At 40.7% G+C, this 12,911-nt stretch overlaps 1 protein-coding gene across 1 annotated transcript in view; it reads right to left on the bottom strand.

Annotated features, from left to right (window-relative positions):
- Positions 1-12,911, bottom strand: part of GTF2F2 (general transcription factor IIF subunit 2) — an 81,928-nt gene that overhangs the window by 58,126 nt on the left and 10,891 nt on the right. The window contains exon 5 of the mRNA XM_030971151.1: positions 8,852-8,890. Within this exon, the coding sequence (XP_030827011.1) occupies positions 8,852-8,890 (39 nt within the window). The remainder of the gene's footprint in view (positions 1-8,851; positions 8,891-12,911) is intronic.

The following is a 12,911-nucleotide window of genomic DNA, read 5'->3' as shown; positions in this document are numbered from 1 at the left end:
TCCTGAAGAGAGATTTGGCATCCTGTGTCAGGGGGTGGCACTTTACCAGCAGCAGAAACACATCAAGGAGATGAGAATTCAGATTTAGAAACCAAAGGCTGCTTGCTGGGGAAATGCCCCAGGAAGATGAAGTTCCAAGGGGCTTGCTAGAGTCTGGAGTCTAATGCTCAGGGAAGTCTGCAGTGTTGGACTTCCCCAGCTGTGAGAATGAGGAGAGAGAAGTGTGGTGAGAGAGCCTATGAGCACTATGAGATGAAGAGAAAAAGGACTCAGTGTCACTCAGCGTCAGCTGAGGGTCTTGGTTTTGTGATGAAGACAGATGCCCGCACAGAGCAACACTGAGGTTATACAATGCAAGTAATGTCTAATAATCCTGAAATTAATAAATAAATAAGGGACGAAAAATCTTACAAAATTCTCTTTTTGCTTTTCATATGCTACCTTTGAAAGAAGCAATTTTCTTTATTGTAGCAGAAGTCAGAGGAATTAACTTTAAAAAAAAAATTAATAGAAAACTTCAAGCTACATATCTCCTGCTGCAGCTCCACAGAAAGCTATTTGTTAGCTCCTAGGAGATTCCTGATTTTGTACCATAGCGAACAGATAAAGTGAAAAAAGAAACAGGTCAGAGGTGGATACAGTGTCTCTCAATCAGGAAGAAAAAATAAGCAAACAAACTAGCAATAAACAGGCTAAGCATGAAAAAATATAAACAGACAAGCAACTGTAACAACAAACCCAGTCATTTATTGCCTCTCTACTACTTAAATAAGGCCTTTGGCAAGTATTAGGGATAAAACAGTACATTTCCTCAGTGCTGAAACTGGTAGTCTCAGAGGAGACAAATTAAAGGTCCTGCCAGCCAGGTTGATAAGAATCAGCTAAAGAGAGGAAAAGGTACTCTTGAGGTTTGAAGTTTTATCAATACTAACATTATCTAAGGCCTGCAGCACTGCCAGGTCTTGTGACATTTCCAACACATTTTCTAAAAAGAACAGCAAATAAAGCTCTTTCACAACAGGACAGAAATCTAACATGTAGGCTATCTTATGCCCTCCATATGATGATAAAAGTACACTTCTATAACTTTTCTGCCATGCCAAGATTATGATTTCTGGGTTTGCCCACAGAGTTCCCTCTTTTTATTCACTTTGAAACTGACTCTTGCAACACTTACATGTCAGTCTTGTACTGGCCAAGACAGAAAACATTTGATTTCCCTCTGCCCCTTTGATCCATCATTCAAGGCTCTGAATTTGCAATACTCCAAAAATCTGAACCCATCAAATGTGATCAAACCCATCAAATGCTGGTAGGTGAGTGAACTGCAACAATCAGCAAAATACTTCACAGAAGACAAACATAATTTGCGAAGTTATGATCTGCAATGCCCGGCATGGCTAAGATTCCTGGGATTCCTCAAGAGTCATAAGGAAAACCAAGAACTCTGGTACAAACCAAAAGCACACTTCTGTTTATTCATTACTTCTACAAGCTGGACATGGACATCATAGAAGGACAAATATGGTCATGGGATTAACACCCGTTGTTTTGTATCAGGTTCTGTTCTCAGGAGGGAAACTGACAACAAGTACATTCGTTTGCTCAGATATACATGTTAGACTATTCATACAATATCCTAAAATAAATAGCCACACTCGAAGGGCACCAAGGACATTTACACAAATTCTCAAAAAAATTAACTCCAGTTAATGCTGGCCTACATTAAATCCATATCTTTTTGCTATTCTACCATTGCACCTTCCCTGTTCTTCCACAATATTTATTATAACCAGTAGCATAGGCCTTGACTACATATACCTTAAAGCAGGAATCATTGCTTCTTTGTGTGTTTCAAAAGCTACCAATGGAGTCTCACACTGATTACAGCTCCTGGAAAGCTACTGGGAAGCTTGTACTTTAAGCTGTGTTGTATTTATCTGCCAACAAACCCAGTTATATTTCCAAGATAAAAACTGTTTCTGTGTCTTGAACATGGCAGCATCCAAATTATCTTCAACACTGAGTTGCAAGCTAGTATTTAAATTAAAAGTTACTGTTTTATTCCTCCTGACAATCATTTTTCAGTCAAAGTTTTGCTTTTGGAGTTTAATTAATATATGTTAAGTGCTTGAAAGAGGATAAAATCAAATGTGCATTTAGCAGCTTTATACCATCCCATGTTATACCATAAGAAGCCTCTGTCTTCACAAAAAAATTACTGATTTTATCACATGGAGTTCAGTGGCTATCATCACACTTACAATGAATTTCAAATATTCCAACATAGAATATTCCAACATAATCAACATATGAATCCTTTTTTTGTTACAACAATATAAAGAAATTAAGGAAGTGGTATTTACAAACAGTTTGAGTGTTGTATACTTGTGTCTGCAGTCACATTCATACACTCAAAATTGGTAAAATTTCAATACTAAATTCCCCTATATTGTCTGTCTACATGCTCAAAGCTTGGACAACATTAAATACTCAGTTGCTGCCCCTGCAGCTTCCATATAATGCACTTCCACAAGGACTGCACCTAACTGAATTTGCTCTTACATGAGAATGCATTTCTTTACTGCATCGTTCTCAGCAGACTACACAGGCTCAGAGCAGCAGCTTCTGAGTATTTTTATTGGGGGGGAACAGGTCACGCTTTATACTGGCACAAACGTTGGTTTTCACAGCTTCTGTCACCACTGACAGCACTTTCAGGTAGGTGCAAGCAATGTCATAAACAAACAAGAGCCACATATGCATATTTGGATTTAAAGTGCTTGCTCATCCTCACATAGGACCAAGCAAAGCCAATCCTCATTTCTCTTTTCCTTTAGCTTAGTGTGTTATTTGCTATGCTCCTTTCACTTTTAGCATAAACCAGCCTTCAGGCACTAAACAACACTAGTTGAATCACCAAGCACTGTTTATCACAAGCTCTAAACAAATAGATTTCTGTATGGAAAAACTAATCTAAAATGACAAAATGCAAAAGGAACTCAAATTTAGTTTAAGGAAACTTGTCTCACATATGTCTTGATTCCTGAATATTTTTACTGTAAACATCATTCAAGATATTATGGATACTAAAGATTTTACATGGGCTCAACCAACAGGGACACTTCAGAGAAGAAAAATCCACGAGGTCCTGTTAGGTAAAACTCCATCATTTCTGGTTCTGGAACTCCCTGAGCTGTGAATCACTAAAGGCTGGAAGAAGCTGGAACAGGTTGCCCAGAGAAGAGGCAGGTGCTCATCTCTGCAAACTTTCAAGGTTAGGTTGGAGAGGGGTCTGAGCAACCTGTTTTAGTTGGAGATGCCCCTGCTCATTGCAGGGGTGCTGGACTAGGTGAGCTTTAATGATCCCTTTCAAACCAAACTGTTCTATGATTCCATGAGAAGTATCTTGGGGAGGTACCATTGTGCTTCTACGCTGCTCTTACTCTCATCTCAAGGTATCTGCTGCTGACCACCACTGAGGACAGGACACCAGCCAGACGAACTTTGGTGTGATCCAGTATCACTCACAGTCTCTCTCAAACAGCATCATGTAGAGTAGCAACACTATAATGGCATTTCTAGATGGTTTACAACTATCTCAACAATAAATGTGATTAAAACAACAATAAATGTGATAAAAAATGTCATACATAATAGTAAGGATTTACAACATAAATTCCAAAGTTTGACAGCACCTTGCCAATGTGAACATCTTTTAAAGATGTAAATCAAATGGTTTTGAAATGTCATATCTCATTTACTTTCTTTACTTACTATGACAAAACCTTACATATTTTAATTCACTAAGACCCAAAAGGATCTTCTTATGCTAACATGCTAAATAAAAACATAAAAGACATCATCTTTGCCTCAAAAGCACTTGATGTAGGCAAAGAAACAGTAGATTAACAGAAAAATTGAATACTCCATAGCCTGAATTACCCGAGAGGTAGTTTGGAAAAGGTAATCTGTGTCACAGACATTTCTTTTATGAAAAATCCTCTCTTAGGATTTTCCTGCTGAAGCTGAGAAGTTCAGCAACCAGACATAAACAATAGGTTATCTGCTTCTGTGGAATGCAACAGGTCAGTTCTGGATTGGCCCAGATTGAGTGTTTGGAGATAATAGCCAATCCAGAACTGAGCTCTCTCGGACACAGTCCGAGAGAGCAAGGTTTGTTGATCATTCTTTACTTTCTATTCTTAGGTAGTTAGCAGCTTCTGGAAACTCTCCTTTTCTTTTCTTTTTAGTATAGTTATAATAGATGTATATATCATAACATAATAAATCAAGCCTTCTGATCATGGAGCCCATCTCGTCTCTTCCTTCACCCCGAAAACCTTGTGTCCAACCGACGACAACTGGTGACCCCTCGTGTTTCTGAGGACATTTATCACTTGGTGAGACTCCAGAGGAGCATTGCTGCATTTGGGTAAACCCCGAATATGTGGCATTGATGGTCATCTCACGGGTGACCACAGAAGTGGATTTAGCCAGGAGCTGAAGAACCGAAGATCCAGATTTGGACAGAGTTCACAGCAAGGCTGACCACAAAAAGGACCTTTGGAAAGACTCCAGGAAGATGCCCAGAGAGCCTTTCAGCCTCGAACAGGAGCTGGCCAGAGAGTGCTGGACTCTCTCAGAAGGTACTATTAGGTTTTCCCTTCATAAAGATGCTGCCCTGCGATGGTGGTGGCTGGAAAAGTGGACGAATTTTCCCACTGAAACAGAGGTCCATCTCTCTCCGTCAGAGGAGAGACTTATTTCCCTCTGGAAAAAATGGGGTGAGGAGGATGGAATTCTCCTGTTGAAAAAAGATTTATATGACTTTTTTCGATGGGCAAAGTTCTTTGGATTTTTTACTAAAGTTCTATATGCATTGGATTCGTATGTATGGGAATGCATGGAATTTGTCTGCCAAGCTGTTTGGGGTCGGACTTCCCGTGTTCCTCGCCTTTATCCCGTCTTCATGGCACTGTTCCCGGTTTTGAAACGAAAAGCAGCTGCCTTTCCCTGGATCGCGGAAGCGAGGGGGCAGGCGCCGTTCCCCCCGACTCACGGGGGACGACCCTTCAGAGGGGGACAAACGGCTGCTTCCCAGCCCCCCCGTCCCAGCGGGGGCGGTTCGCCCGAGCTGCAGGTTTTTTCCTCCGTCTTGGCGCGCATGCTCAGATGGGGCCACCTTCTCCCTCCCCCGCCCGCTCTCAGAGGGGGCAGCCAGCGCTGCCCGCCCTGCTCCAGCCGGTCCCGTACACTCCGCCCCAGCCGGGCGCCGCGGGGCAGCCAGCGCTACCGGCCCGCTGCAGCCGGTGCCGTACACCCCGCCCCAGCCGGGCGCCGCGGGGCAGGGTGCCCCCGCGCGGCCCCCGCGGCGGCAGCGCCGGCCGCGGCACCGGCCATGGCTCCGCCCCCCGTGGCCCCGGCGTTGCTTGGTGACGACGGAGACGCGGCGGCTGCTTCCATCCCGGCGGGGCACGAGCTCCCGCCGCCCCCAGAGCCTCCAGCGGCCCCGCTTTTGCCCGCAGTGCCGAGGTCGGAGGTTCCACCTGAGAAGAGCGACTCACCGCCCCCGCCGCCCCCTCCGGCCCCTCCCGGGCCGGCCCCACCACCTTCTGCGGCTGAACCAGACCCCCCAGCAGCCCAACCATCTGCCGCCGAGTCGGTTCCAGTCCAGGATGATGCCGAGTGCGGCGATGAGCCCGCGGGACCGCCTTCAGAGCTGCCCGCCCCAGAGGTTCTGGCACCTTCGGAGGCCCCGTCCCCTGCACCCAGCGTGGCTCCCACCCCGAGTTTTTCGGGTTGTCCCAGGGCTGTCCCTGCGGGAGGAGCTGGGACAAGGGAAGAGGGCTTCAGCCTCCCTTTCCGTGGAGCAGGTGTTGCTCGTCAGCTGAATGCTGGTGTAGCCAAGATCCCTGCCTTCAAAATTAGCGTTTTTGGGGGGTTTGGGGTCCTTCCTTGGAAATTGTCATCTCTGACACCCCTCGTGCGCCCCAGTGGCGAGGGGACAGTGGGTCCCAAGGGGTCTGCCTTTGGTCTGCAGCCCAAAGGGGGTGTTTGGTCGGTTTTTTCCCCTTGGGGGGCGCAGATGTCTCTGCCACCCCTCACTCTCTCCAGTGGCGAGCTGGGGGTGGATCTCGAAAGTTCTGCCTCCGGTCCCCAGTCCAGAGAGGATGGGGGTGATGCGAGGGGGCAAATGAGAACAACACCCTCTGCATCTGCATGGCAGAAGCAGGAGGGACAACAGAAAGCCATCATGGCTCGTTTGCTTTGGGGAACAAATGTTCCCAAACGCGAGATGGAATTTCTCGGGGGTGCTTCTATTCCCTCACTGCTGGCATGTGTCAGTGGTTTTAGGGAATGGAGGCCTTTGGTCACCCCTTCTGCCAAACTGGCAGCAGGGTGCTGGCCTGTGTTAATGCAGAGCTTGCCTGAGGGGCCTGGCCCCCCAGGGTCTCTCTCAGGCCCCTCTGCTGCTTGCTGTTTAAAAAAAAAAACAAAAAAACAAAAAAACAAGGGTTGAAATACCTGCAGCAGCAGCTCAAAAAGCATTGAAGGGCCAAAACCTAGCTTCAGCCCAAGTTGTTCAATAAAGGGCTGTGTCTAAGACATTTTAGAAACTTTTTAAAAAATTGTTTGGAACTGTTTGATAACTATTGATGGATTCTCTGCAGCAAGTCTGTTTCAGGACCAAAAGAGACTTTCACAGATGGCAAAGAAGAACATCTTCAGTCCATGGACTTTTTCCTGAAACTCAGCTGTTGGGACTTGGACTTTGTTTTGCATTGTTTTTGCATTTTCTTATATTGTAAGATTGTTTTAGTGATATCATAGAATTTTATGTTTTATAGGTGAAGAAATTCCCTGTTCATCCCACAGAAGCACTTGATTGAGTTTGATTGGCAACAGATAACCTGTCAGGTGTTTGTTCTTTTCTCTGCATGACTCAGCAGAAAAAATTACAAACATTTTTCTTTTTAATTTAATTAAATAAAAAAGAGTCAGATGTCACAGACATTTCTTTTATGAAAAATCCTCTCTTAGGATTTTCCTGCTGAAGCTGAGAAGTTCAGCAACCAGACATAAACAATAGGTTATCTGCTTCTGTGGAATGCAACAGGTCAGTTCTGGATTGGCCCAGATTGAGTGTTTGGAGATAATAGCCAATCCAGAACTGAGCTCTCTCGGACACAGTCCGAGAGAGCAAGGTTTGTTGATCATTCTTTACTTTCTATTCTTAGGTAGTTAGCAGCTTCTGGAAACTCTCCTTTTCTTTTTCTTTTAGTATAGTTATAATAGATGTATATATCATAACATAATAAATCAAGCCTTCTGATCATGGAGCCCATCTCGTCTCTTCCTTCACCCCGAAAACCTTGTGTCCAACCGACGACAAATCTGAGTTCCACAATGATTTTGAGAGAAAAGTGAATAAGCAAATAGAGTAACTGATGGCTGAGAGTCCTCCTTTATATGCCCCAGGGTAACCAACTACCATCACTCAGAGAGTGAATCCACATCCAGTTTGATTCCATAAAATGGGCTTAGAACTTATCTTGTCAGCATATTTAAACAGCTGACACCATACAGTAATTCATTCTTCTGGCTGAAGCAAAAATACAAACAACTGAACACGTGGCCATCTTACACAACATTCACAGAACACGGAGGAGGCACCAAGTGAAGAGAGACAATTCAACCATTCAAACACAAATGAAAACAGAACAAAACCAAGAGTGCATCCTTACAAATAAAAAACCACCTAAATGGAAGTATCAAAATTCTGATTCATTTTAGCAGCTAAAATCTCAGTAACTGATTTACATGAGACACTGCACAGCCATGAATCTCAGTCTTGTAATGGTATAAAATGCCAATCCCTAGGAAGTATCCCTTATCTTAAAACTGCACCACAATTCACACAGAATCAGACTGAACAGGTTTTACCAATTAACTAAGAAGAATTGCAAGCTATAAAACACGCCTTGGATTCAGCACAAGTCTGCAGACTATAACATTCCTAACACCTGTCTTCTGACATGCTTAGGCCAGTGTAATAGAAGGAATCTCTGTTTTACAAAAAATTCCCTGCTACATAAAACAAAACCCAAACCCTACCTTCTAGCCAGACACAAACTATACACTTTTGACAGTATTTGATGCTGAAAGGCAATTCAAATATGTCAGATACTAGAAAAAGCAGATAGCTCCATGTTTAAGTGTCCAAAAAGTACCTTCAAGAAGATATTTTAAACATCCACTAGCATTAGAGTTTTGTTTAGGAAATTCTTTTAAGAAAAGTAGGAGTTTGAAACTCTTTCACACCTTTCACATGAGCCATCTCCTATCTGTGCCATTACCACTTAACAAATGCACTCCAGTCCTACTACTATTTAATCCGTGTGCACCAGAGATAATACTACTTTTTATAGACTATTTTTATGACTGCTTAGTTTATGCAATTGGAATCAAGTAACAAAAGATCTGGAAATGTGTCACAAACTTTCCAACCTAAAGAAAAGAATTCAAACTAAAGGTAGACAAACAATAAATTGAAACAAAAAAAAAAGTTGAGAAATAAAAAATCTAAAACAACATTGCAAAGAATATTACATTCTAAACCACTCCCTCATAATTTTATTCCCCTTCTTTCAAATAAAAAATATTAATAATTTAAACTTTTGGGCACAGCAGATAAACATTTATGAGGTTATTCTTTAATGTTATGACATTCAACAAAATATTTTTAAATGGCACTTTTTAAAATTTCCTAGTTTCTTAAGAAGCAAAACTGAAAATCTGCAGTAATAAGTAATTTCTTAAGTGCTTCAAAGAAAATGTCTGTACTCACCAGCACTGCCACTTTCTGATTTTTCTTCTGATTGATTTTCTGGGAAAAAAAATAAACAGAAAAGTAATCACAATGTTTCTGTGTTGATTATTTGAAATTACATCCAACAACTGGGTTGCAAAGTAAAGAGTGATAAATTATGATAAAATCAAAATCACTGGATTTGATTAATGTTTATAAATATACCTTCTGAGGAATAATTTGCTACCAGGAGCAACAAAAAAAGTCCTTTAGTGCCCAAACTCCCTCACAACTTAAATGAGAGAACTCTATTGCACCTCTGACTGAGCTCTGCAAGAACAAAACTACACATTTAGACAAAATCAGTAGCAGGATTATGCTCAAGCAATGTACGTTATTCATTTATCCCACTGGTTAGCCTAGACAAACATTTTGTATATTACAAAAATAATCAGGGTTCTGCAAAATAATGTTCTTAATTGGCATTAGGTAATTTTTTGACCTTGATCAACCTCTTCTCTACCCTTTTTACAGGCAATGGAAGAATTTATTTCTTCAAGCTTTCTCCTCTCCGATTATTTGTCCTACAATGATACTATAGTCCGTTGGTATTTTTTGTCAAGTATTTGTACTTGTCAAGTACAACAGATATATATAATCAGAAATATCTCCTCTTCCGTGCAGCAGAGAATCACATGTAGGAAACAGACACAGTGTTGCAAAGTGACTTGCTAAAAAATTATCACTCTGGTGAATGGCAGAGTCAAATTCAGAAGCAGTTTTCTGCAAGAAATTCCAATCCCACATTTCAAGAAATGGCTGCCAGTAGATGTACTGTGGTAATCTGAGTAACAACCCCTACCAAGCCCTGTAAGATTAAACCCCTCCATTAATTTGTCAGTATTATATTTGACTGTTCCTCCTATATTTCTCCTTTTTATGCATCCTCTGATGCAGAGAACAAAAAGAACATTTTCACTTCCCTGAAACACAGTTAAAAATGGTAAAACATAGTTGTCCTTTGCTTTCAACTCAGGCAAGTTACAGCTGTCATTACAAGCTATTTACTTACAGGCAAGAGTGAATTACTGCTCTAACTCAGAGAGTAATTTTCAAGTTCAGTTAGGTTGATAATTTCTGCCATTTACAGGCTGGGTATTAAAAGAACTGAAAACATGAAATATTTTAGAAAACCTTTTTCTTGCCACTGATTCTTGCTGGCTTTAAAGGCTTCTGCCCCTCTTTTCTCATTGAGATGGCTTGAGAGCCTGAGGACTAAATGCAAACATAAAAAACAGTATCTTCCAGCTCCCTTTTTCATTACAGCAGGTGCCTGTCATTAGTCTCAGCAGCTGAAGGCACCTGCTTTCTCTATGAGATACAATCATTATATGGCCCCTTCCCAGCCATGAATATTCACAAAGTGAGTAAAGATCCCTGCCAACTTTCAGACGTACATCCAGGATAGGCCGTTTGTAGAAAACCAAGTATTTTCTCATTGATGTAATTTTTTGTGCATCTTTGGCACACTTACAGCATGACTTAAAATAAATGCCCAACCAATACCTAACTCAATTGTAGCTTAATGAAGGAAATATTTAGTACACACACAAGAAGCAGAGAGGATGAAATGAAGAACATACAAAGACACAAACACCTGTCTGAAGTGAGAAGCAAGACGGAATTGGACTTAAAGCTGTTCAATTTCAACTCAGTTTCAATGGAAGACCAGAGCTACCTCACCAAAACTATTGCCAAAGACATCAGACTTGAACATTGCTAAGAGCATCTCTGATTCAAATGGCAATAAAGGTACTTCATGTCTACAGGGAAAGTGTGTGTGTTTCTATCTGCCCTCAACAGCGGAGACGAAAAACCAGACAAAATTCAAGTCTTGCAAAAAGTGTAATTTTTCTTCCTCATCATTAGACAACTCAGTTTTGTTATGATTAGGTCACAAGTTCTGCTTCAAAAATCTTCTCAGCATTAATATAATGAAGAAGGCAAAGGCAGTTGTACTACATCTACTGAATATATTTCATTAATGTAGACTACAGCTGCTCAGCCTCCTCTACAACATGCAGGAGTTGACAAACATCAACAGATTGGGGCTGGTTAGCTGGGGTTTTTTCTTGTTAGTGGGTTTTTTGCTGTCATTGTGGTAGTGGGTGGTGGTAGGGTGTTGGTTTTTTACACATACATCAGTGAGACTGGAAACAAAGGTATTTTAAATCAATGAAGTTTGCAAAAAGACTATTCCCATCACACGAAGCCCATTCTAACAGACCATGTATTTTGTGTGTTATATCCTCAATGTTTAAATTTGTACAGGAATTAACAGTCTATAGTTTTAATACCAGAAATGAAAATAAAATTAGCTTATCCCTGCCAGCCAGCTGAACCTGCTTTACAGTACTTTTTTAACCCTCCAACACGCATAAGTAATTAAATAAATATAATTTCAATTTTTTTGAGATGGAGAAGGGCTATGATGCAAGCAACTGCAATTGTTTTCTAAATGGACTGTATGTGTCAATAATACACATAAAATTTTGAGCCATCAAAGTGATGTCTGTAATTAAACTAGCTTGAGCCTCAAATTATCCTTTTCTGATCAAGGTTTTCATCTTTATGATTCTCAAAACTATTTGGAAATGTGCATAAATGCCATAGTTATGAAAGGCTGCTGTTGATTCTATTACTTTTGATCATGAGGCTGCTGATAGGTTTTCTGCTTCTGCTAACAGTCCAGAAAAGACTGAAGTACAAACAGAACAAAGAAGCATTAGGTTAGATCCCAAAATCTTCTGGAGACTGGACTATGTGGTTAAGTGACAGCCTGAACAGAAACAATTGGAGAGTACTGTTAATGTAGACAGGTGAATGTCAAAACTCCTCATCAGGCTGCACTAAGATGGCAGAACAGTGAGGGTGTTTATTTCCTAAATTACACTTTGATGAAGAATTTCAGAATTCAGACACTTACCTAACAGAATCAGAAACAGTATTAAAAGGCATCAAGATTCTGAGCACACTGTATTTTACTGAGAATAATTAAGTCTAATTAAAGAAGTAACTGCTTTAATGAAAGGTTTTTATTAGGGTTTGTTCCCTTCACATTTCTTCAATGGCTGAACATAGCTGATATTTAAAAATACATATATACAAAATACAGAATAAAAACCTCTGAATATTCATTCTCACTGGAACACAATTGCACACTGTATGTTATATGGTAGGTGTGATTCATGTACAAACTCAGAAAAGGTCCTTTTATATATGAGAAGCTGTGTAAAGGAAAAAACCCCAACAATTCAAAATAATGGGAGAATTTTCAAGGAATGAGGGAATAAAGGAGCTGTTCTTGGGTACATAGGCAGAGTTACGTAAATTATTGAACAAGAGCACAAAAAATAATTGAGTGTCACTAATTGAATTTCTGAAGGAGAGAACGCTCAGGAAACTGAAGAAAAACAAAGTATTAAAAGCCAGCAATGTTCTGTGAAGCATGAAACAGTGAGACAATCCATGCATGAATGCTGCTCAGAAGCAAAGCTCTGATATGTGTTCTGTCAATGGAATTCTCTGAACACTTTTTACTTTCAGTAAGATGGAGAGAGCATGAAAGAATTTAAAGATGCAAAAATAGACATTACGGCTATCCCACTTATGAAGGGGGAGTTGTGAAGATATATTCAATATTTAAATGAAATGAATCATCTCATCCAACTTTACAGAAATATCTTACACTTTATCTGTGTCTACAGTGTAAAATCTTCTCCTCCACCCATCAGTCCTTTACAGTCTGGGATGCAATTGCCTGCCAAGGTCTGTGTTTTCACAAGTCATATTAGTAGCACATTTTTCCAAAAATGTTCAATAAGAAACTTCTATCATTATCTCTAACAGAGCTGCAATTTTATTTCTATTAAGATCCAGCAAACCTAAACTATGTGCTGGCAGAAAAATGAAGCAATGGGCAATTAAAGCAGTAAGGAAAGCAATGTATAATCATAATCAGAAAAGTTTGCAGTTAAATGTTTAACAAAAGTGTCTTCCCATCCCTTCAATGAAGAAAGAAACTGTTAAATTACAGTAT

The sequence above is a fragment of the Camarhynchus parvulus genome, chromosome 1 (genome assembly GCF_901933205.1).
Source record: "Camarhynchus parvulus chromosome 1, STF_HiC, whole genome shotgun sequence".
NCBI classification, from domain to species: domain Eukaryota; kingdom Metazoa; phylum Chordata; class Aves; order Passeriformes; family Thraupidae; genus Camarhynchus; species Camarhynchus parvulus.
The sequence above is the reverse complement of the archived record's forward strand: the minus strand, read 5'-3'. Positions and strand labels throughout refer to the sequence as shown.